This window comes from Sus scrofa, chromosome 7, assembly GCF_054392235.1.
Source record: "Sus scrofa isolate SSC_HxYL_T2T_F1_AM1 chromosome 7, Sscrofa_HxYL_maternal_Yorkshire_Landrace_v2.0, whole genome shotgun sequence".
NCBI lineage: Eukaryota > Metazoa > Chordata > Mammalia > Artiodactyla > Suidae > Sus > Sus scrofa.
In genome coordinates this window covers 102,587,767-102,612,802 of record NC_139389.1, presented here as the reverse complement: position 1 = coordinate 102,612,802, position 25,036 = coordinate 102,587,767, and the positions used below count along the sequence as shown (strand labels likewise).

General features: G+C 48.6%; 1 protein-coding gene across 4 annotated transcripts in view; it reads left to right on the top strand.

Moving 5' to 3' along the window:
- ZFYVE26 (zinc finger FYVE-type containing 26) overlaps nucleotides 1-25,036 on the top strand; it is an 89,811-nt gene that overhangs the window by 44,903 nt on the left and 19,872 nt on the right. For 2 of the 4 annotated variants that reach the window (XR_014811015.1, XM_084969543.1), the window contains exons 29-41: nucleotides 1,147-1,283; nucleotides 4,237-4,268; nucleotides 4,912-5,048; nucleotides 7,415-7,635; nucleotides 10,359-10,506; nucleotides 10,764-10,973; nucleotides 11,883-12,101; nucleotides 17,188-17,385; nucleotides 18,371-18,570; nucleotides 19,596-19,737; nucleotides 20,031-20,090; nucleotides 21,617-21,799; nucleotides 22,375-22,419. Coding sequence is in view for 1 of the 4 variants with exons in the window: in XM_084969543.1 (XP_084825669.1) it covers nucleotides 1,147-1,283; nucleotides 4,237-4,268; nucleotides 4,912-5,048; nucleotides 7,415-7,635; nucleotides 10,359-10,506; nucleotides 10,764-10,973; nucleotides 11,883-12,101; nucleotides 17,188-17,385; nucleotides 18,371-18,570; nucleotides 19,596-19,737; nucleotides 20,031-20,090; nucleotides 21,617-21,799; nucleotides 22,375-22,419 (1,932 nt within the window). In the remaining 3 variants the exon portion in view is untranslated. Of the gene's footprint in view, nucleotides 1-1,146; nucleotides 1,284-4,236; nucleotides 4,269-4,911; nucleotides 5,049-7,414; nucleotides 8,019-9,146; nucleotides 9,382-10,358; nucleotides 10,507-10,763; nucleotides 10,974-11,882; nucleotides 12,102-17,187; nucleotides 17,386-18,370; nucleotides 18,571-19,595; nucleotides 19,738-20,030; nucleotides 20,091-21,616; nucleotides 21,800-22,374; nucleotides 22,420-25,036 lie in introns of those variants that run through there. The other 2 variants (XR_014811016.1, XR_014811017.1) reach the window with 2 other exon arrangements.

The window sequence follows — 25,036 nt, the reverse complement described above, 5'->3', positions numbered from 1 at the left end:
TATGGGTATGTTCCAAAGAACTACCAGATCTAAGGCCCTGGGGTTATCTTTGACCTGTCCAGATGGTATTTTCTGCATTCAGACAGATGGTAGACACCTTCAGGTAGCCTTAAATTCTACCGTCTCCACCATCCCCGTAAAATAAATGAAAAGAGGCTGAGTGGTATTGCAGGAAGAGTCACCAAACATCAGGAGATCTTGTTTCCAGCTCCTGCGTCTTTCACAGTAAGACAGGTGACCTGGTGGGAGTTTCCACTGCGGCACAGTGGGTTGAGGATCTGACGTTGTCTCTAAGATGGTTCAGGTTTGATCCCCAGCCTGGCGCAGTGGGTTCAGGATCCAGCATTCCCACAAATGAGATGTAGGTCCCTGGCCCAGGAACTTCCATATGCTGCAGATGCAGAAAAAAAAAAAAAAAAAAAAAAAAAAGTAAGAAAGACAGACAGACAGACAGGTGACCTAGTAATGGGTTTATGTACTGGAGCCAAAGGACCTCAATTCTCCTCCTAGCTCTGCCTCTTACTCACAATGTCATTCTTAACTTTTTCAGTCTCAGATTCTCACTTGTAAACTAGGGATGATCTATTATTTGACTCATGGAGCTATAAGGAGTAACTATAGTAACAAATGTTACCACACTTAACACAGTACCTAACTGGCATAATAGCTTAGCACTGATGAAAACGATGATGTAATTTCTCTCTATAAAGGAGATGTAACGCCACTCTCAAACCCTTATGATGAAACAAGGCAGTATTTGTAAGAGAATCTTGAAAAAGGACACCTTTTCATCATCATCACTACCATGTAGAAATGTGATCTGCCCTGGCTGAGAAAGTCACTTTTTCCTCACGGTTCTTTGCCGTGTCCCCCAACTTCGCCCCCAGAGGCAGGTGGGACTTGTCAGGAGCTATTGAAGAACTGTCCATGGCATGGGCATCTTTGCCCATCAGCTGAGAGAGGTCCTTAAATGTCAGCTTCTTGGAGGCAGGGACTGGTCTGCTCTTTCTCAGCGGAGGCCCAGGCACCTGATAGAAGTCACAGGTGGCTAATTCCAAGGATAAGTGGGATGACAGGTGCTCGCAGTTCCTGCAATCTCACCTTCTCGTCCTTCCTCTTCCTTCTCTTCCCGGTGACACTGCTCAGTTTAACAGGCGTCATCACTGCCGCCGCTGTGGCCGGCTAGTGTGCAGTTCCTGCTCCACTAAGAAAATGGTGGTGGAAGGCTGCAGAGAGAACCCCACGCGCGTGTGTGACCAGTGCTACAGTTACTTCAATAAAGAGTGAGTGTCCTGCAGCCAGGCTGCTGCTCCTGTTGACCCCTTCATGCTCCCCGCCAGGTCCTTACGCTCCTAGGAGTCTCACTGTGGAGAGCATCTCAAATCTGAGCAATTACAAAAAGGTTTCATTGCACATCACACTACAGTGTAATGTTTGACCTTAGAGAAACTTCTAGAAAGGAAGCAGGAGTCAGAAGAAGCAGAGTTCAGAGCTCTTACATAATGTTTTCTCTGAGATTAGCACACAAGGTCCTTTGGCCTGTGCCCTGACTCAGGCCATAGATCTCATTTTGCCAACAACCTCACCTGTTTTCCAACCTCTCTTGCTCCATTTGGTCTCAGCTGGAAAAGACATATTTACCTACTGGCTTTAGGCCTCCCTTGCGTCAACTCTCATCTAGCTAGTCTTCTGGCTTGTTATCACAACTGGAAGAGCCCCCACACTTTCCGATACACAGATCACCTACTGACAAATCTCAGAAACTGCTCACACCTCTGGCAAAACAGCCCAAAACGGTGTTTGCCAGCCCAGTATTGTTCAGTTTTTTCCACCACTTCTAGTGGCAAAGGAGAGTGAAACGAAGACCCTCAGAGCATCTGGGGATATGAGCCAAAGCCACTATCCAAAAGCAAACTTACTTTGGGAGTTCCCGTCATGGCTCAGCAATTAACGAATCTGACTAGGAACCATGAGGTTGCAGGTTCGATCCCTGGCCTCGCTCATTGGGTTAAGGATCTGGTGTTGCCGTGAGCTGTGGTATAGGTTGCAGACTCGGCTCGGATCCCGAGTTGCTGTGGCTGTGGTGTAGGCCGGCGACTACAGCTCCAACTGGACCCCTAGCCTGGGAACCTCCATATCCCGCGGGAGCGGCCCAAGAAAAGGCAAGAAGATAAAAAAAAAAAAAAAAAAAAAAGCAAACTTACTTCAACTTTACTAACAGACTTGAATAGATTTTACATTCTGTTCAATGGTGCAATAGCATTTTTATGTTTGGTGTTTTTTTTCAGTCTCAGCACTAAGTACAATTTTTTTTTTTTTACTCAATGAATTTTATTACATTTATAGTTGTACAACAATCATCACAACCCAATTTTATAGCATGTCTGTCCTAAACCCCCAATGCATTCCTCCCACCCCTCAACCTGTCTCCTTTGGAAACCATAAGTCTTTCAAAGTCTGTGAGTCAGTATCTGTTCTGCAAAGTTCATTGTGTCCTTTTTTTAGATTCCACATGTCAGTGATAGCGTTTGATGTTGGTGTCTCACTGTCTGACTAACTTCACTTAGCATGATAATTTCTAGATCCACCCATGTTGCTGCAAATGCCATTATTTCTTTCCTTTTAATAGCTGAGTGATATTCCATTGTGTATATGTACTATATCTTCTTTATCCGCTCCTCTGTCGATGGGCATTTAGGTTGTTTCCATGTCTTGGCTATTGCAAAGAGTGCTGCAATGCACATTGGAGTACATGTGTCTTTTCGAGTCATGGTTTTCTCTGGATAGATTCCCAGGAGTGGGATTGCTGGATCAAACTGTGTTTGTTTTAATGGAGCTTTTTTTTTTTTTTTTTTTTTTTTGTCTTTTTGTCTTTTTGCCATTTTCTTGGGCTGTTCTCGTGGCATATAGAGGTTCCCAGGCTAGGGGTCCAATCGGAGCTGTAGCCGCTGGTCTACACCAGAGCCACAACAACACGGGATCCGAGCTGCGTCTGCAACCTACACCACAGCTAATGGAGCATTTTTAATCATTATTTACCATGAAGATTATTGACCTCATGGGTAGGAAGCCGTGCTGTGCTTATACTGTTAATTTCCCTGACCCTGGCATACCACTGCCTCCCTCTGGGTTGGCGGTGAGGAATGGGGAGATCACCTATTTACCACACTGCCAAGATCTGAAATGAGCACTTAGTATCAGTGGAAATTCTTTCATTTTGCAATCACTCAGCAATAAGCACTTTGCCCTCAAGGAGTCCCCATTTTAGCGGGGAGACAGCCAGCATTCAGATCTCAGAGCCCTTGGGAAGTACAGTGGTAGAGACATACACAGCTTAGCCCAGTGGTCAGGAAGGTGGCACTGGGTCTGAGCCTTAGAGGATGAGAAGTGAGTAGGAAAAGAAGGCACAACAGAGTATGCCTAGAAGTGGGAGTGACAACTGCAGAGGGAAGGACAGGAGGAAACGTGGGTACTTTGAGGACGTGTCAGTAGGTGGGCGACGGGGTAGGGTTCTGGATGCAGAGGCTGGCAGCTGAGCCAGGAGGACCTAGAGAATGGCACAAAGGCTCTGAGTTTGCTCTTTGGCAGCACGGGCTGGGGTTGACCAGAAGGTTCCCTGTGCAGGTACTAGACTTGGGCTCTGGTTTGTGATGACAGGGTTCAGTGGTTGGTGATGACAGGGTTCAGTGGTTGGTAGCACCAACTTAAACTTGATCAGAGCCAGTGGCAGTGTGGGGAGGTCTTATGGGTTGAACACAAGTCATGGGTGGCAGGAGATAGGCTCAAGAGGCAGCCAGGCCATAAGGAGCTTTGTCTGCTCATCTGCAAATGTGGATATTTTCACCACGAGGAGCTACCAAGGAATTTTAAGCAGCAGCATAACATGACCAGATGTGCATTTTGGAAAGCTTACCGGAGCTACAAAGTAGAGACTAGGCTGGGAGAATCAAGGAGACCAACTGGGACACTACTGCAAAGGCTCCAGCATTAAATGACGGGGGCCCTATCTGAGGCAGGGATGAAGAGCGAGACGGGGACCTTTAAAGAGGTATTTAGGAGATGGAAGGGACAAGAAATGGTAAGTGATTGACTGTGACAGGTGAAGGAGAGAAAAGATTTTTGGGCGGTTCCCTGATAATCCCATTCAGGTAACACAGTAAACAGCAGGGCTGTCTACCAAGCTCACACAAAGAGGAGGGGGATTGAGGCCGTCCCTTTTTCTTTCTCTGTTTGCAGTGCACCAGCGGAAAATCCAGGAGAGCCAGAAGGTAAGGCTGAATCACAGTCCCTGTGACTTTTTGTTTCTATGCTCATATTGACTCTCCCTTCAGCGTATCAGCTGCAGCCGACACCCTCCACAGTAGCTCAGTGTAACATGTTAGCCAAGGAAAAGTCTTGGCTCTTCTCCTGGGCTGTTTCCCTTAAAGTTGCCATCATATTAACCTATCATAATGGCCCATTAGCTTCCAGCATTAAGAAGGTCCAACAACCCAAGAACTTTGTCCTTAACTTTTAGTCGCTTATTTCTTTTTTTGTCCCTACTTTCTTACCACCACGCTGCCTCCCAGTGCTCCCTCTTTGTCCTCATTCATCAGTATCCATAGTTTGGGTAGGTTAGTTTTTAGAGTAGCCAATGGCCCAGCCCTCCACTTGGGAAGCATGTAACTTTTAGGGTTTCTCATGCGAAGCCACAGGGTTGTGTGACAGATGGTGTAACACCCATTCCAGGTCTGGGCCTGGGGAAGAGCGTCTGGGGTGCCTAATGTGTCTCCTAAAGGCAGTAAAAGGGAGCACGAGGAGAGAAAGGGCCCTGAGATAGCAGGCGGAGATCTGGCTGCCCCTCATGCCGCCCCCAGGCTGGGCCAGGCTGCCGGCCATTGACCGACGCATGACTGGTATCTGTCTTCTCAGCCCCAGACAGCTCCAAGAGCGAAAGCCCTCCCTACTCAGCTGTGGTGAGAGTCCCCAAAGCAGCCGAGGTGGAATGGATTTTGGATCTGAACGAGGAGGAAAATGAGCTGGTGCGGAGCGAATTTTACTATGAGCAGGTAACAGCAGTAACATTTGATGGCCATTCGAGTTTCTTTACTGTGTGTGGTAGTGTGACAGGAAAGGTAGAGTTGGGTGAACTCAGCCTGGCTTCATTTGCTTGCAGTGTAATAACAGGGGAGCTGAGACAAGTAAACCAGTTACAGCAGAAAGTGTGAGGAACAGCTTAAGAGATGTGCAAGAGGAAATCAGAAAAGGCTTCATGGAAGAGGTGGCATTTCAGATGAGCCTTGGAAGTGCGGCAGGAGTTTGACAAGCAGAAGGTTGGATGTTGTGAGGGCAGTGGAGGTTAGGGAGAGGACACAGTGCAAAACTACAACATCCAGGAGGAGTTCCCCTTATGGTGCAGTGGAAATGAATCCCACTAGTAACCATAAGGTGGCGGGTTTGATCCCTGGCCTTGCTCAGTGGGTTAAGGATCTGGTGTAGGTCGCAGGCGCGGCTCGAATCCTGCATTGCTGTGCCTGTGGTGTAGACTGGCAGCTGTAGCTCCGATTCATCCTCTAGCCTGAGAACCTCCATATGCCATGGGTACGGCCTTAAAAAGCTAAAAAAAAAAAAAAGAAATTAAAACATCCAAGCAAAATCACAGTATCAAAAATGATTGGGGGAGTTCCTGTTGTGGCTCAGTGGAAACGAATCTGACTAGTGTCCACGAGGATGCAAGTTCCATCCCTGGCCTCCCTCAGTGGGTTAAGGATCTGGCGTTGCCATAAACTGTTGCATAGGTCCTGGACGCAGCTTGGATCTGGCATAGCTGTGACTATGGCGTAGGCCAGAGGCTACAGCTCCAATTCCACCCCTAGCCTGGAACCTCCACATGCCTCAGATATGGCCTTAAAAAGAGAAAAAAAGGACACAGAAAGACAAATCCAGAGTTCCCATTGTGCAGTGGAAACAAATCCAACTAGTAATCATGAGGTTGTGTGTTCGATCCCTGGCCTTGCTCAGTGGATTAAGGATCCAGCATTGCTGTGAGCTGTGGTGTAGGTCACAGATGCAGCTCGGATACTGCATTGCTGTGGCTGTGGCATAGGCGGGCAGCTCTAGCTCCGATTCGACCCATAGCCTGGGAACCTCCATATGCCTCTTGTGCTGTCCTACAAAGTGAAGAAAAAAAAAGAAAGAAAGACAAATCCCATATGATAGCACTTATATGTGGAATCTAAAACATGACACAAATGAACCTATCTACAAAACAGAAACAGACTCATAAACCTAGAGAACAGACTTGTGGTTGCCAAGGTGGAGGGGCGGGGGAGAGAGGGGGATGGACTAGGAGTTTAGGGTTAGTCGATGCAATCTGTTACATTTAGAGTGGATAAGCAATGAGGTCCAATTGTGAAGCACAGGTAGCTATATCCGGTCTCTTGGGATGGACAATGATGGGAGATAATATAAGAAAAGAAATGTGGGAGTTCTTTCTTATTGTGGTTCAGTGGTAAGAATCCGACTTGTGTCCATGAGGATTCAGGTTTGATCTCTGGCTTTGCTCAGTGGGTAAAGGATCCAGCGTTGCTGTGAGCTGTGGTGTAGCTTGCAGATGTGGCTGGGATCCCAAGTTGCTGTAGCTGTGGCATAGCCCGGCAGCTGTAGCTCCTATTCGACCCCTAGCCTGGGAACTTCCACATCCCACAGGTGTAGCCGGAAAAAAAAAAAAAAAAGAAAGGAAAAGAAAAGGGGAGAGAGAGAGAGTGTGTGTGTGTGTGTGAGAGAGAGAGATTGGGTCACTTTGCTGTATAGCAGAAATTGGCACAACAGTGTAAATCAACTATATCTTTTTAAATGATTGGGGAGCTAGAAGTGGATTAATTTGGAGGCAACCTAGGATGTTATTAGAGAGGCGTTAAATGTGGGGTTGAAATGGGCTATCTATGTATAGGGCCTTGAACTCTGCAGTCAGTCAGTCCCTGGTAGACATCAGGGATGATGGAAGGTTTCCAAATGTGCTTTTGGAATATTAATGTAGCAGCACTCTGTCCAGTGGCTTGAAGCAGAGGCTTCTCCACGTAGCCAGACAAGCAAGGTGACTGTCTTCCAAGCCAGCCTTAAGGAGCACCCGTGTTAGTGGGAGAAGAGACTAGAAAAAGGAGGGCACCTGCTGAGGTAGGTAAGAAGATAGACACAGCTGCCTTCTTCCCAGTGAGGTGACAAAATAGCAGCTAGAGCTCTGGCAGGGCTGCTTAGGATGTCTGAAATGTATTTCCACTTCTGCTTTCCTGCGGACTTGTTGGCTCCTTCCTCCAGGGTCCTTCAAGCTTTACGAAATGGGAAGAATAATTCCTGCCATCTCGCTGCGTTTGAAGTCCCTTGCACTGGGTCCCTGAACTCACGCTGTGTGTCTCTCCTCCTCCACCCCTGCCAGGCCCCCAGCGCCTCCTTGTGCATAGCCATCCTCAGTCTGCACCAGGACAGCATCGCCTGTGGCCACCAGCTGATCGAGCACTGCTGCAAGCTGTCCCAGGGGCTCAGCAACCCAGAAGTGGATGCGGGGCTGCTCACAGACATCATGAAGCAGCTGCTCTTCAGCGCCAAGATGATGTTTGTCAAGGCCGGCCGGAGCCAGGACCTGGCCCTTTGCGACAGGTGAGCGGAGCTGAATCTCCTTTCTTTGACAGGGTGGTCGTGTCTCTCCAGCGCCTTATTCTGACCCCACTGTGCGTTTTCACCTCCCTCTCGTCCTCTGACAAGATACCCTGAACTGTTTTGTGTCTCTGCTTAATGTTGATGAAATGCTGTTACCACATCACAAGAGTTGTCTGTCACCCTGCCTGGACAGCCCGTGTCCTTCTCTTTCCCTGAGTAGATCCTCCAGGCAGGTTCTCTAGTGGATCCACCAATCAGAAAGAAGGACTTTGGTTCATTTGTAATTAAAATCAATTTAGGGGAGTACCATTAGTCTGTGACATTTTCTGGGTCTTAACCTGTGGGGTGCTCCTGTTGTGACTCAGCGGTAATGAATCTGACTAGTATCCATGAGGACATGGGTTCGATCCCTGGCCTCGCTCAGTAGGTTGGGGATCCAGTGTTGCCGGGAGCTGTGGTATAGGTCGCAGATGTGGCTCGGATCCCGTGTCGCTGTGGCTGTGGTGTAGGCCGGCAGTACAGCTCCAATTCAACCCCTAGCCTGGGAACCTTCATATGCTGCGGGTACAGCCCTAAGAAGAAAAAAGAAAAGAAGAGAAAATATGTCCTCCCCAGTGTCCAGTGCTTACTAGCCTTGACCAAAACTCTACCCTGGTCTTGACCAAATTCAGACCTTGGCCTCAGGGAGTTCTAGGTAACAGATCTATAAAGCACATTAGGGACCGGTCTCTCCCTGTATCTCAGGGAGGAATCTGAGTCAGAAAGTAGACGTGTCTATGGAAAAGGGAGGATGAGGCCCTAGGCCCCTGCACAACCTGTTCTGCCTCCATTCATTAACCTGACAATGCAAACTCCCAATTCCCAGCTCATCCACCCAGATGTGACTCATGTGGTGTGTTCCCAGCTCTCAGTCCTCTCCAGACTGGGGAGCAGAGAGCATACTTTCCCTTGACGTGTCAGGGCTTCAGGCACTTGCTCAGAGTACTTGCCTGCAAACTCACCAGAAAGCAGACTCAGTGATTCTCAGCTTCACACTTCCTGATTCTATAATCACAGACAAGCCTGTTAACTGGGCCTCAGGTTTCTCCTCTTGAAAACAGAGATGATAATAATACTTATTTCGTAGGGCTGTCATGAGGACAAAATGAGAGTATACACATAAAGGATTAAGAACTGAGCCTGCGCACTCCAAAAATGTTAGTTTTATCACTCTCATTCTCAAATACCGGAATGTTGAGAAAGCAGATCCGGGTGGGACAGGAAGTAGATGGAAATATAAAGGAGTTAATTTCACTCTTTTGTACCAAGAGGCAAAAGATGCTACATCTTTTGTTTTTGTTTTTGTTTTTTTAGGGCCGCACTTGCAGCATATGGAGTTTTCCAGGCTAGGGGTCAAATTGGAGCTGTAGCCGCTGGCCTGCACCACAGCCACAGTAACATCAGATCCAAGCCACGTCTTCGACCTACACCACAGCTTACGGCAACGCTAGATCCTTAACCCACTGAGCGAGGCCAGGGATCGAACCCGCAAGCTCATGGTTCCTAGTCAGATTCGTTAACCCCTGTGCCATGACGGGAACTCCCTGGGGTGCACATTTGATCCCCAGCCCAGCACAGTGGGTTCAGGATCCAACATTGCCGCAGCTGCGGCGTAAGTCGTATCTACCACTTGGATCTGATCCTTCTCCCGGAGCTCCATATGCCGCGGGTTGGCCAAAAAAAGAAAAAAGATAAATAAAAACAAAACTCACACCACCTTTTACACACATACAGTACATGGTGATACCAAATTGGCTTTTACACACTGTGCTCTCCCTGCCCCACTGAGAACCACTAATGTACTAAAGTCACTTGCAGGGAGATTGGTGGATACGTCAAGGGAACGTATGCTCTCTGCTCCCCAGTCTGGAGAGGACTGAGAGCTGGGAACACACCACATGAGTCACATCTGGGTGGATGAGCTGGGAATTGGGAGGGTCCACAGGGGGTTTTGCTAGAATTATGACACAAGATTCAAGAACCTTGAGCATAGGCCTATCGCAGGCAGCAATAAGCAGAATGATCCAGCTTTCTGGGCTCTGTCGTTAGAAGGTTTTTGCAATCACCAGGTGTCAGGAGTAAGATCATAGGCAGCTGTCCTAGTAACAAGAATCCATCCGTAACCCAGGGAGAGGATGTCAAGTCCAGGACACTAGAATCTACCAGCACCTCCAGGGAATGGTAATGATGTGGCCTCTGTATGGACCAGGAATGCAGGACCCTGGTACAGTCTGTATACGCTCTCCCAAGCAAGGGTTCAAAAGAACCAAAAAGCAACAGGTCGCTGGTGAGCGCCCAACATTCATTCAGCGTGAAGGCCTTGCCTCAAATAAAAGACCTGAGTGTCCCAGGGTGTCCCTGCTCTGTGTATTGACATCTGACATTTGATGAGTGCCTGCAGAGCTCCAGACACCATCCTAGGCCCTCGTTTTATCTGTAAAACTCCCTGTCATTATGTCCATTTTAAAGATGAGAAAACTGAGGCAGAGGAAGGTTAACTAACTTGCCCGAGGTCACAGAGCTGCTAAGTGATGGAGTTGAGACTCAGAGTGTCTGACTCCAGAGCCTTTTTGCCCATGTACCTCGCAGTCCTCATGCTCACCTTTCACCCTGGAAATGCAATAGCAACACCTGTTCTGATAAGACCCCATGGAACCGCATCACTGTCCTTTTCCTCCCTGCAGCTACATCAGCAAGGTAGACGTGCTGAATATTTTAGTTGCTGCCGCCTATCGCCACGTGCCATCTCTGGATCAGATCTTGCAACCGGCTGCGGTAACCAGGCTAAGGAACCAGCTCTTGGAAGCAGAGTACTATCAACTGGGCGTTGAGGTGAAGCTCTGACCAGGCTGACATCTACCCCGCTGCAACGAGTTACCTTTGCCTAATCTTGCGGATGGGAACTGCCACCTCCTCAGTTGTCCTTGGCCACAGGGAGCATCTAGGGTGACCAGTTTGCCCGTGTGGGAGGAATAGCAGGTGCAGGGGTCAGGGAGGGAGATGATTGGCAACAAGGGGATAGGCTAGGTCTTTGGAAGGCTCAGGCCTGGCTGTAGGTACCCCTCCTAAGAGAGCAGCTTTCCCTCCAGGTCTCCACAAAGACTGGCCTTGATACCACTGGGGCGTGGCACGCGTGGGGCATGGCCTGCCTCAAAGCTGGAAACCTCACCGCTGCACGGGAGAAGTTCAGTCGCTGTCTGAAGCCCCCTTTCGACCTCAATCAGCTGAGTCATGGCTCCAGACTGGTACAGGATGTGGTTGAGTATCTGGAGTCCACGGCGAGGCCACTCCTGTCCGTGGTAAGAGCACGTGAGCAGAGCATCAGCTCAGAGTGGGAGGCCCGGGAGCAGTAAAGGCCTGGGGAAGGGATCAGCCTCCATCCAGCTGACAGCAGCAGCCCTGGCTCTGAGCTGTCAGGTTTGGATTTTGTTCTTCCCATTATATATGGTCAGATAAGTAATAAAGAGTCAATCTTCTTTTTTGAAAAAAGAAAATATAGGGAGTTCCCTGGTGGCAGAGCAGGTTAAGGATCTGGTATTGTCACTGCTGTGGCTCAGGTTGCTGCTGCAGTGTGGGTTCAATCCCTGGTCTGGGAACTTCCACATGCCATGGCTGTGGCCAAAAAAAAAAAAAAAAAAGGGGGGGACACTACGGAAAGCTGCTTTTAAAACAATGAAAATCACTTATAATCCTATACCCAGACTTTGGCAGTATTTAGATTTTGGCAAGTATTTTGTTATTTTTTGAATTAAATTGTGTTATACAGTTGATAATATCTATATTGTTACATCCTGCCTGTTTCCTACCCATAAAACTGCAGAGTGGGAGTTCCCCTTGTGGCTCAGCAGAAATGAGCCCTGCTAGGATCCATGAGGATGTGGATTCGATCTCTGGCCTCGCTCTGTGGGTTAAGGATCTGGCATTGCCATGAGCTGTGATGTAGGCCACAGACGAAGCTTTGATCCCTTGTTACTGTGGCTGTGGCATATGCTGGCAGCTGCAGCTCCGATTAGACCCCTAGTGTGGGAACTTCCTTATGCCAAGGGCACAGCCCTAAAAGGACACACACGCAAAAAAAAAAAAAAAAAAAAAAAACTACAGAGTGGGCTTTTTTCTACCTTGTTAAGCCATCTTTGAAAGCAATATTCTCGGAGGCTGGGCGTTTCCTGAGTGGCACTCTTCCCTCATACCCTCTCCTCTCTTGGTAGCAAGATGACGATTACCTGGCCACCTTGAAAGAGCTGGAAGCTACACTTCGGACCCAGAGCCTCTCTCTGGAGGTGATTCCCGAAGGGAAGATCATGAACAACACCTACTACCAAGAATGCCTCTTCTACCTGCATAACTACAGCACCAACCTGGCCATCATCAGCTTCTACGTGCGGCACAGCTGCCTCCGGGAGGCCCTGCTGCACCTCCTCCATAAGGTGGGACATGCAAACGTGGCACTGCTGGCTTGACCCACCTGACTTTCAGGGCTTTAACCCCCCCTTATACTTAACCCAGGGTTGAGCTATGAGACCACCTCTGGCACAGTCAGGTCCCAGTGGAAGATTCTGTCTAACCACATCACAGTTGGATGAGTGTGCATTAAGTCTTCACCTGAATCTCAGATTGCCCTTCTTCTCCTTTTTAATTTTTTTATTATAGTTGATTTACAGTGTTCTGTCAAATTCTTCTATACAGCAAAGTGACCCAGGCATACATCTATACACACTCTTTTTCTCATATTATTTTCTGTCATGCCCTATCATAAGTGATTGGATCCAGTTCCCTGTCTACACAGCAGGACCTCATTGCTTATCCATTCTAAATGTAATAGTTTGCGTCTATGAATTGCAAACTCCCCATCCATGCCATTCCCTCATCTTCCCCCTTGGCAACCACAAGTCTGAGCTTCATGTCGGTGAGTCTGTTTCTGTTCTGTAGATAGATTCATCTGTGCCATAGTTTAGATTCCACATATAAGTGATATCATACGGTACTTGTCTTTCTCTTTCTGACTTACTTCACTTAGTGTGAGACTCTCTCTTTCCATCCATGTTGCTGCAAGTGGCATTATTTTGTTCTTTTTTATGACTCAGTAGTATTCCAAGATTACCCTTCTGATTGTCAGTGACAGATGTTATCCCTTCTCCCCAAATGTATAGCAGAACCACATGATAGCTCAGAGCATGGTCTCTGGAATAAGATGCTTAGTGTGTGACTGTGGACAAATTGCTTAACCTCTCTGTTTCCACACACCTCCCACCTGCCCTGGGATCGTGTCCTGCTACTGACCCAGCTGCTCATCCACTCAGAGTTGTTACCGCAAAGGCCAGGAAGCACCCAAGGCACAGATCCTTTATTTGGGCCTCAAGAGTCTCATGGGAGGAGAGTGTGCTCTCCTTTCCTCCCCACCTCACATCCTCTGCCCTCCTCTCACAGGAGGCCAAGGCACCCTGAAGTACAGTATTTCTTTGGAGCTATGGTTACGCCAAGTCAGGACTTGGCTTGACCCTTTGGCCTTCCCTTTTTTATTGGAATATCCCATGAAAATTTTCTGAGGAATTGACCGATTCGTACAAAATTTCATATAAAATTAAAGGAATTCGACTTACACTTTAGTTTCGGTCTGCTGCCCTCATCCAAAATGGCAGCTAGTGAAAGCTTACAGATGGTAAACTTCTCAGCATTTCTCCAGGTGAGTCAACAGTACACAGAGTATGATAACTGTACCTGCTACAGGACAGTGAAAGGGCAATATTTTCATACTGCCATAGCTACTGTGTCTTAACTATTAATTGGCTCCCAATACCATCGTAAAAATTATATTATTTGGTGTTTAATTCCTAACCTTTTTCCTTTTCCTCGGTTTCCAAATGAGCTGTGAGGTGAAACTGCTTTACCCCACCCAGTTCTGTTTCTTCTAACTGATGACCAGTCCAGAGCGTTAAGCTGCTTACTTACTTATTTCGGTATAAGCTGACGACAGCACTGCCCCCGCTTTACATTAGTCAGAGCTAGGAGAAAAGTCTTCTTTTTATCTCTTGTAATCACAGCTACCCGTGAACTGAAATATCTTACCTTCTCAAGCAGGTGGGGAACAACAGGAAAAAAAGCAAAACAAAAAAACATTGTGCAAACTGACTAAATGCCAGAACATGGAAGATGTGGTGTTTCTAGCCCTATTCTTTGCTTTTTCACCACTTACCACCACACTATCCCAGAGTGGGCTTTTCAAAACATAATACATATTATTTATGTTATTCCTAATTCATGTTATTCCTGTTTCTCTAAAAGGTGGGTCCTTCATGGCCACAAGATGAAGTCCAGATTCCTTATGAGTACAGGACCCAGCAGGACCAGCTCCCCATATTTCTCCAGTTTATTCTCACTGCAAATCCTATCTGTGCTTTATAGTCCAGACCTGCTGGATTACTTAAATTTTCCTGCCTGTACCTTGCACTTTCTTATGTCCATGAGTCTGCACTGCTGATCACCCTGCCTAGAAGGCCAGACCCCTCCTTGTTTTCTTGAAACACTCCTGTTTATTCTTCCAGACCCTCTCTGTTGAGCCTTTACCTCTTCCTATAACCACCACTGTACCTAGAATATAGCTCTGTTATTGCATAAGAATCGCAACTGTTCATTTATAGTTGTGTTTTCCCACCTGGACCGAGGAGACCCATGTTTACCTTATCTGGTGTCTTAGGCCCTAGTGCTGGTTATGAATGAGTGAGTGGATAGATGAATGGATGAAACAGAAGCTCTTAAGGGGTCGCTCTCCTGAGGAATTCCAGCTTTCCAATGTAGCTGATCCCCCTGTTTCTTAAAATGTGTCTTACAACTTTTGGGTTAGGTTTAAGTTTTTAGGAAAAGCCAAAATTGGGAAAGGGGCCCTCACTCACCCCAGATGTTCTCAAAACCCAGGTCCCCTCCACTTTTAGACGGCTTGTGCCCAGTGCAAGGCCGGCATGGCTATCCCACCCTGAGTTTATAACCATCCTTTACTCCCCATTCCTTACTCCTAATCTAAAGTCTAAAGGGCCAGATGATTTTCTTTCTATGACGATGGAATGGGGGTTTATGACTCAGGGTCTCTGATGAACTTCAGAAGTGAGAGTATGAGTACATGTGTGTACTTTCCTGAGGCGTTGGTCCATGATGTTTCTCATGTATTCATTCATCCAAGAAATAGTTATCAAATAGCTAAGGACTATCTTGGGCACTAAAGTGACAACAGTGGGGGGAAAAAATCAGGCAAAAATAGCTGCTCTTACAAAACTTACATTATAATAGGGAGAGAGACAATAACAAAAATGAAATATTCAGTGTAGGTGGTGAGTAAAAAGAAAAAGTGGAAGAGAAGGAATGGGAAAATTGTGCAATTTTAGACAGGATGCCCAGGACGACATCTGAGGAAAGGCCTAGGAGGTGAGTGAACCATGTGGATTGTGGGGGATGTGGTCCAGGCTGAGAGCAAGCGCAAAGGCCAGGGTGGCTTGAGCAGAGTGAGCTGAGGAAAGGGTGGTGACAGGTAAAGTCAGAAAGCTAACAGGGACCAGATCATATAGGGCCTTATAGACATTATGAGGACTTGGGCTTTGTGCTGAGTGAGACGAAAAACCACTGGAAGATTTGGGGCAGAGTAGTCACATGATGTCTTTTAATGGAATCACTCAGGTTGATTGGTTGACATGAGATTTAACAAAAAAGAGGCAGGAGTGAAAGATGGTGGACCGGAGAGGAGACCCTTGCAGTCTTCCAGGCAAGTGGTTATGATGACCTGGGCTAGGGTAGTGCATAGAAGGGGTGAGAAGTGGCCAGCTACATTCAGATACTCTGTATTTCGAGATGGAGACAATAGAATTTGCTAATGACTTTTTTTTTTTTTTTTGGCCACCACTGCAGCATGTCAAGTTCCCAGACCAGGGATCCAACCTGCGCCATAGCAGTAATGATGCCAGATCCTTAACCTCTAGGCCACCGGGGAGCTCCCACTAATGATCCTTAACTGCTAGGCCATCAGGGACTCCCCACTAATGTTGGGGTATGAGTGAAAGATGGCTACGGTTTTTGGCCTGAACAAGTAGAAGAACAAAATTGCCATCTGAGAAAGGGAAGATTGTCGTACAGCAGATGAACAAGAAACAATCAAGAGTGCTGGAGTTCCAGTTGTGGCTCAGTGGGTTAAGAACCCGACTAGTATCCATGAGATGAGGGTTCGATCTCTGGCCCCACTCAGTGGGTTAAAGGATCCAGCATTGCTGTGCACTGTGGCGTAGGCCCCTAGCCTGGAAACTTCCATATGCCACAGGTTCAGCCCTAAAAAGCAAAAAAAAGTAAAAAGAAAAAAGAGTGCACTTTTAGATGTAATGTGTCCTAGATACCCAAGAGGACTTTTTGTGTCTACCATTGGATATAAGTTAAATATACCATGCTGGAGTTCAGAAGGAATGAACAGGCTGGAAATAGAAAATAATTATAGATGTAGTCAGCAAATAGATTTAAAGGCATGAGACTTACGAAATCAAAAGAGTAAAGAAAAGCAAACAGGTTTCTCAGCCCTGAGGAGCTAGGGAGGAATCAGCAAAGGAGACTGAGCAGGAATAGCCAGAGAACTAGGAAGAAAACCTGGTGGGCGTGGTGTCCTGGGAGCCAAATAAAGAAAAATATTTGGAGTTTCCGTCATGGCTCAGCGGAAATGAATCTGACTAGAATCCGTGAGGACGAATGTTCGATCCCTGGCCTCACTCAGTGGGTTAAGGATCCGGCGTTGCCATGAGCTGTGGTGTAGGTCGCAGACTTGGCTTGGATCTGGCGTTGCTGTGGCTGTGGTGTAGGCCAGCAGCTATAGCTCTGATTCGACCCCTAGCCTAGGGACCTCCATATGCCTTGCGTGCAGCCCTAAAAAGAAAAAGAAAAAAGAAAAGAAAAGAAAAATCTTCAAGGAAGAAGCCATCAGCTGTATGAAAAGCTGTTGATAGAGCAAGTGGAAAACAAGGATGAGGCATTTTAGAGTTAGCAACATAGAGATCATTGGTGACCTAAGGGGCAGTTTTAATGGAGTCATAGATGTGAAAGCTAATTGAGAGTGGGTTCAGGAGACAATCACCAAAGATAAACTAGAGACAGGGAGTGTAGATAACTCCATCAGCTTTTCTGTACAGGGAAGGAGAGAAGAGGAGTCGTCACTGAGGTAAGATTCTCAAAGGGAGCTCCCTGTGACACATGAAAGGTTAAGAAGCACTGCTGCAGGAGGATCCTGAAGGAGTGTGAGCGGAAGGGAGCTCAGGATGGGTCCCCGACAGTGCCAGGACCAGGCTGCAGACTTCCGACCCTTTGGAGTTTCCATGGTGGCTCAGTGGGTTAAGGATCCAATATTGCTGCAAGCTGCAGCATAGGTTCAGATGCAGCTCTGATTTGACTCCTGGCCTGGGAACTTCCATGTGCCACAGGTACGGCTATTAAAAAAAAAAAAGAAGAAGAAAAGGGCTTTCAACTCTGCCTTTTTGCCTTGCCCTCCTCCAGGAGAGTCCCCCAGAAGTCTTCATAGAAGGCATTTTCCAGCCAAGCTACAAAAGTGGGAAGCTACACGTGTTAGAAAACTTGCTGGAATCCATCGATCCAACCTTAGAAAGCTGGGGGAAGTACTTGATTGCGGCCTGCCAGCATTTACAGAAGAAGAGCTACTACCATGTTCTGTATGAGCTGCAGCAGTTTATGAAGGTAAGAGCAGCCCCATCCTGCCTTCTGCCTCTGTCACTGTTGCCGTGCCACACAAAGGAGACTGCGCGAGATGACGGAACGAGATGGTCGTTTGGCCCTCAGCCTTGCTCCTTGACTAAGGCTTCGGCAAATGCATGTTGCTCTCTAGCATTCTTTTTTTTTTTTTTTTTTTTGCCTTTTCTAGGGCTGCTCCCTTGGCATATGGAGGTTCCCAGGCTAGGAGTCTAATCAGAGCAGTAGCCGCCGGCCTACACCAGGGCCACAGCAACTCGGGATCCGAGCCGCGTCTGCGACCCACACCACAGCTCACGGCAATGCCGGATCCTTAACCCACTAAGCAAGGCCAGGGATCGAACCCACAACCTTATGGTTCCTAGTCGGATTCGTTAACCCCTGCACCACGACGGGAACTCCGCTCTCTAGCATTCTTAAATAATATCAGGATTTCCATCCTCATCCTGAAGGGGTAGACTTCACTCTTGTCAGCAGTGGCAGTCTTCAGAACTCAAGGGATGTACAGGTGAAAAAGAGGGACATGGAGGTTTCCAGATGTACGTGCAGCATGAATGCAGATTTCATACGGAACGACGGGGGAGTGAGGGTGTGTAGAGAAGAGCCCTGAAGGGAGAGGGGTCCGTGTCACTCCCCATCTGTCTGAGGGTGGCCAACACTCAGTCACAGAGAAAGTGAATTATTCAGTGCCAGAGTAAGAGGGAAGGCAAGCTGGATGGAGAACCAGAAGTCTCCTGCTTAAAGATCTCCTCTGGGGTGGACTAGTGTCCTTCCTTCCCAAGAGCCCAGCCAGCCTGTTCTCTTTTGGATCTCCTGGGCCTCGGTGTGAAGGATACGAATGAGCAGGACAGCTGGTGATGGGAGTGGGTGTTGGCAACCAGGCTTCGTGGGTGGGAATCCGATCAGAATTCTCCTCACACCCCTTCCACATCCCTGATTTCTTTTGATCTGAACGTTCACTTTCCTCTTCCAGGACCAAGTCCGAGCCGCCATGACCTGTATCCGGTTCTTCACCCACAAAGCGAAGACATACACAGAGCTGGGAGAGAAGCTCTCGTGGCTGCTCAAGGCCAAGGACCACCTGAAGATCTACCTCCAAGAAACCTCCCGCCGCACGGGAAGGAAGAAAACCACCTTCTTCCGAAAGAAGATGACCGCAGCTGATGTGTCAAAGTAGCTCGGGGTTCAGGGAACAGGGCGGGGCAGAAAGGCTGGGACCAAGGGTCTGTCAGTGATGAAACTGCCCTTAACCATCTCTGGGCCCTCAGGAAACACACACACACGCACATGGAACAGAAATCATTATGGGGAGTTCTCTTGGTGGCTCAGCAATTAATGAACCCCACTGTGGAGTTCCCGTCGTGGCGCAGGGGTTAACAAATCTGACTAGGAACCATGAGGTTGCAGGTTCGATCCCTGCCCTTGCTCAGTGGGTTAAGGATCCGGCACTGCCGTGAGCTCTGGTGTAGGTCACAGACACGGCTTGGATCCCGCATTGCTGTGGCTGTGGTGTAGGCCTGTGGCTACAGCTCTGATTAGACCCCTAGCCTGGGAACTTCTATATGCCACTAGCGCGGCCCAAAAAAAAAAAAAAAAAAAAAATGGAGTCATTCCTGGATGACTGTCTGATACAAGCCAGTCTTGAATGCCTCCAGAGGAGCTTGTAAGAGGAGAGCGGGGCCTGGCATCATGAGACTAAACCCCAAACCCTTACAAGAGGCAGAAGAGGTCCTGCATGGTCTGGGCCCTGCCCGTGTCTCCATGTCACCTCACGCTGCTTCCTTGTGGCACATCAGGCACCCCAAGTCCTTCCCTCCTGTCAGCCTTCATGCCTGCCGAGCCCTCAGTGCGGACACATCTGAAGGAGATGCTCTCCCACTACCATTTATCTCTTCATAGTCCCAAGCGCTAGCTCCTGTGTGTGTGTTCGTTATTCCCCACTCTCTGACCTCTGAACTCTGGAGGGCAGGGTTCATGTCCCCCTCGACCGCCCTCTCCTGTGTCAGCAGCACGATGTGCTCTGAAAATGCCTCCTGCCCATTTTTGTCTTGTCACAATTGCTCAGAGGGCACCTTGGCTCCCATCTGGCCCACCACATCCTTTCTTTCACCTTCTGCGGTGCCATCCTATTGTGACTCCTCCGTCCCCCCGGCCCCAGTCACCCCTGAGGCTGGACCGTGCGTCTCCTGTCACCACAGGCACATGAACACACTTCAGCTGCAGATGGAAGTGACCAGGTTCTTACATCGCTGTGAAAGTGCTGGGACCTCTCAGGTCACCTCCTTGCCTCTGCCAACCCTGTTTGGAAACAACCACATGAAAATGGATGTTGCCTGCAAGGTAGGCCTGATGTCGCAGGACTCCCCCCTCCCCTCCCCCATAGGCTGATCTCTTCCAGAACCTGTATCATAGTTGCAGTCACCTAGTTCTTCTTCCAGTATGTGTGATGGCTGCTGAACATGAGCCACAGCGATGGAGTCCGTTTGGTTCACTCTTGTCTCTCCCGTGCCCACATTCCATAGAGTCTCCACAAATATTAGTTGAAGAAATGAGTAAATGGGAGCCTCGTTCTTGTTGGAGGGGCTGCTGCAGTAAGCCTGGCTCCTCACAGCGTGTGTCCCTCCCCTTTCCAGGTCATGCTAGGAGGGAAAAACGTAGAAGATGGTTTTGGAATTGCATTCCGCGTCCTGCAGGTATGACTCAGATTACTCTGGATTATACCAGGGGTGATGGGCACGTGACCGGGGTTCTGTGCGGGATTATTCTTCAGAAAGTGTTTATCGCGAGGAAAGCAGATTTACGCATGCATCAAGAATGCAGGCAACAAGGTGGCTGTTACAGAACTGGGTCAAATTCGAGGTCATGGGCCACTTTGCCAAAAGCCATGCGGCCAATGACAAATTCATCAAAATCTATCAAAGAAATACCAGAAAGCCGGTCTAGAGCAGCTCTGCGTAGCTGTGCTCCTGGCGGGGAAGCGTGACTGGGGGTGGGGTCCCGTTCAGCAGAAGTGGCCACTGGCAGCCAGGGCTGCCCCTCTGTCCTCCATCCCCCCGTGACCCAGACTCAAGGAGGACATCTGTCCCTCGTGATGAGAGGACACAGGTACAGCTATGGCCCTGGAGCAGAGCACTGAAACCATGAGAAGCAGAGTCTCTCCAAATCACCCCCCACCACACAGTGACATTCGGGTACTGTGAGGCCCGTCACAGGCAGGGTCTTAACACATTGTGCTGCTCCAGGATCTGAGGCTTAATGAACGAGTCAACCTGACAGATTTCTTTCTTCCCACCTGTTTTCTGTGTTGGATAAAGCTCTCCTTCGCTGGGCAGACAGAGCAATAGCTCTTCCCAGACCCCAAGGCAACAGATTGTTTATCCCATAGTTTCTAGCCAATCAGTCTTTTGTTGACGTGATGAGCCCCCAGGGCATCTCTTAACAGAGCACCAAAGGTCCGAGGCGGCCAGTATCAGCCCCCAACATCCTTTTTCCAAGAGAAAGGTGACTCATTACAGAATGAACTGGACTTGGGATTTTTTTTTTTTTTGGCTGCACCAGCGTATGGAGGTTCTCAGGCTAGGGATCAGATCGGAGCTGTAGCTGCTGACCTACACCACAGCTACAACAACACGAGATCCAAGCCACGTCTACAACATACACCGCAGCTCATGGCAATGCCAGATCCTTGACCCACTGAGTGGCCAGGGATCAGACCCCCATCTTCATGGATGCTGGTTGGGTTCTTAACCCACTGAGCCACAATAAGAACTCTTAAACTTGGGAATTTGATTCGAATATTTTCAGAAAGTGACATGGCAGTGAGTGAGATGTAGCAGTTTAAGTACCAAAATTATGATTTTTTTATGGTTGCTTCCTAAATGTCTGCCACACTCCAAAAGAGGAACATTTTGCTTATTTTTCATTTACATATGTTTTCTGTTGGCACTGCAGTCAACATGGTTTTTCTAGGAGTTCCCTAGTGGCATGGTGGTTGGGGGATCTGGCATTGTCACTACTGTGGTGGACAGGTTTGATCCCTGGCCTGGGAACTTCCAAATGCCATGGGTTCAGCCAAAAAGAAAAACCAAAAAAAAAAAAAAAAAAAAAAAAAATACAGCCTACCTACCCCAAGCCCAGTGGGAGCTCTGTGAATGTTTCCTTCCTTCCCTCTGTTGAGGTCCCTGCCTCCCTACGCCCATCACCCCATGTTCTGTTCTAGGACTTCCAGCTGGATGCTGCCACGACCTACTGCAGAGCAGCCCGGCAGCTGGTGGAGAGGGAGAAGTACGGTGAGATCCGCCAGCTGCTCAAATGCGTCAGCGAATCGGGCATGGCGGCCAAGAGCGACGGGGACACCATCCTGCTCAACTGCTTGGAAGCCTTCAAGCGAATCCCACCGCAGGTGCGCTCACTCCCGGACCTCTTGGCTCCTCCATCTCTTTTAGGGTCTTCAGGTCCCCCTCTCTATTTCCTCTTCCCCATGATGTACCTGGAGCTCTACAAGGTCCCTCTGTCCCTCTGATGCCTCTGTAATAATGGCCTCCCTCTCATCAACCCTTCCCTGGCCAGAAAATTCCTGGTGAGAACCTCTGTATCTGGAAGCTATCCCGCAGCACCCCATTGTCTCATGTTATTGGCCCCCAGAAGCATCTGCAGACCGACAGAGTTGAGTTTCTCCCTGTGACTGTAGATCATGGGCGTGCAGGTGGCCTTGGATGCATGTCACCTGCACATCTGTCCCCTGATGGCTTCTTTGTGGGATGAACACAGCTACATCCATGCCTGTTTGCTGTTTCTTTTCAGGTTCCCATGCTTAGTGCTATCATTAGATTTCCTCTGTGGCTCTTATGGGAGAAGTTGGGTTTTTAAAGAAGGGTCGGCCAGGCCTCCCCACCCAGGGTCAGGATGGCTGGGCTGAGACTGGCTGGGCCCTGGCTCCCACTCTTCTCACGACCACTGTGTCTGTGTTCTGCACAGGAGCTGGAGGGCCTGATCCAGGCGATACACAATGATGACAACAAGGTAAGCAGAACTGCCTCCTTGCTGGGTGGTGCTCAGGATCAGTGCTTTGCACTTGCCTTTTCATCTTCATTCCTTGCTCCCCACAACGGTGCCTTGCAAAGGGCACCTCAGCCTCTTTGTTATCCAGAGGTGGAGCTGGGACCCGGAGGGAAGGAGCAGGTGGGAGACACGAGAACGCTGACCACACAAGCCTGTGCCTTCCCATTTCTTGATCCCCAAGACACATGTGTCCCAGGCTGCCCTAGAATCTGCATTTGCTGTGGCAGGTTAGTCTCAGAGCCCTAGGAAATCCTCACTTCCATCTTCAGGTTGACTCACTGAATGAGATTCTCGGAGTGAGCCTGCATCTCTGTCCTGGAGGAACAGGGGTACCTGCTGCAGTAAAGGGGAAAAAAAAAAAAAAAAAAAACAACTCTTTATGCAACAGTGTCCACTGGTGCCTCAGTCTCCAGAACAGGTCTTTCCCTTGATGCCTGCAAGCTCTCCCTGTTGAGTAGGTAATTAGTGAACCTTTATGAGGAGTGCCAGCTGGAATAAAAGTATGCCTAGCTGCTCCTATGCGTGGCTCACCACAGGCTCGAACCACCTGCCATCTGGAGGAAGGTCCATGGGCCAAGAGAGGCCTGAGAAGAACAAGCCAGACCACCCTGGCCGCTAGCCGTGGAATGATCTGGCTGCTGAGTCTCTTGAGAAGATTATCGTTAGGCAGGCAGCTTCCCATGCAGCCACATTGCCGCTCCCCATGGCGGTATTGCTAATCCCAGGACTGGATCTGCAGACGTTTTTTTCCACTGGAGAGTTTAGGGAGAACACGCTCTTAACATTTCTTCATTGAATTCTGCAACATCCTGGTGAGATCCCGCAGAAGGGATGGAATTCTGGCATCCTCACATGTGGAAAATTACACTTCTGGAATCAGAATGAAAACCCAGCAACCAGGCCAGAAACCCAGGCTCCCTGATTCTCAGACTATGGTTCTTTTTCCAAGCCTGTGGTAGGCTTCCAACTCAGTAGGTAGAGGCTTTGCCCCTGGAAAAATGGGTGCTAAAACCTAGATTGTTGTTAATACTTTTTCAAGTTTTTCCTCTCAGCAGCTTTTCTGACACACCTAAGTGATCTCAGGCCACAAGATCTTGCCCCCCAAAAACAACTTCATTCAATTTGTAGTCCAGACTTTCTTAAAAAATACCCACCTCCTCCTCTAGGTGGGAGTTTTGCCTGCCTACTTGTGATGTTCTGTTTAATGTGTGCTGGTGGCAAGTGGAGCTGAAGGCCTGGGTGAGAGCAAATATTTTGGGCAACAGATAGAACACCAACTTGATCCCTTCAGTGAGCTCAGAATGTGGAGTTCCCACTGTGGCACAGTGGGTTAATGATCAGGCTTGTCTCTGTGGCAGAGCTGGTTCGATCCCAAGCCCAGTGCAGTAACTTAAGGATCCGGCGTTGCTGCAGCTGTGGCGTATGTGGCGTAGGTTGCAGCTTTGGCTTAGATTCAGTCCCTGGCCTGGGAGTTTCCATATACCACAAGTGTGGTCATTAAAAAAAGAAAGAAAGAAAAAGCATGCCAGGCATTTCACTGTAGGAGATTATCTGTAATTGAGCTTGGGAAAGGAAGACTTTAGTGACAAGGCAAAAAGGAAGATGAAGCATTGATACATGAAGAGAGGAGTCCCCTCCATCCACCAGGAGGACTGTCATGGCAGAAAGACAGCTAGTGGGAGCTCAGCGGCAGCTCACCAGGGCCTTGCTGTTCACTGGCAGGTGGCCTGTAACACTGACACCAGGGAGGTACTGGTGAGGTGGGGGCCAGGGAAGGAAGGGGCTCTTGTCTCCACCAAGCTGGGCATTTGTCTAGAATGCAGGAAACTGAGCTGCCTCTGATCCAAACAGCAAGTCAAGTCATCCTGGGCTTAGGCCTTCATGAGGCCTTTTCTAATTGTGAGGATGTGTTGTCTTCCCCACATTTCTTATTAAAAGAGTTTTCATCCAGCAGGTTGAAAACAAAAATAGAGAAGGGGGCTCTGTGTGCCCATTCATTCATTCATTCAATTCATTCATTCATTCATTCATTGCTTTCATGCATATTCAGCGAACACCTTCACGCTAGCCCCTGCGCTAGGCACCAGGGTTACAAGGGGGAGAGAGGGCAGACCCGCTTCCTGCCTCTCTGGTCAAGGAGGCAGCCATCAATCAAGTAATCACCCAAATAACTGTAAAACCAGTTTGTGGGCAGTGAAGCCAGGAGGAAGCTGGAGAGCCCAGGAGAGTGAGGAGGAAGGCCTTGGAGTGACAGAGGCCAGACTCTGCCTACCTGTCTGCCTTCTTTTCGAAACCCTTAGCTTATGGGTAATAACTTTTTACATTAAAATAATACAGTATAGTAACTTCATGTCCAGAATATTTAAGGAGTGGCTGTGGTTAACAAATCCGACTAGGAACCATGAGGTTGTGGGTTCGATCCTCGCCCACTGGGTTAAGGATCCGGAGTTGCTGTGAGCTGTGGTATGGGTCGCAGACGAGGCTCAGATCCTGCGTTGCTGTTGCTTTGATGTAGGCTGGTGGCTACAGCTCCAATTAGGCCCCTAGCCTGGGAACCTCCACATGCCGTGGGAGCAGC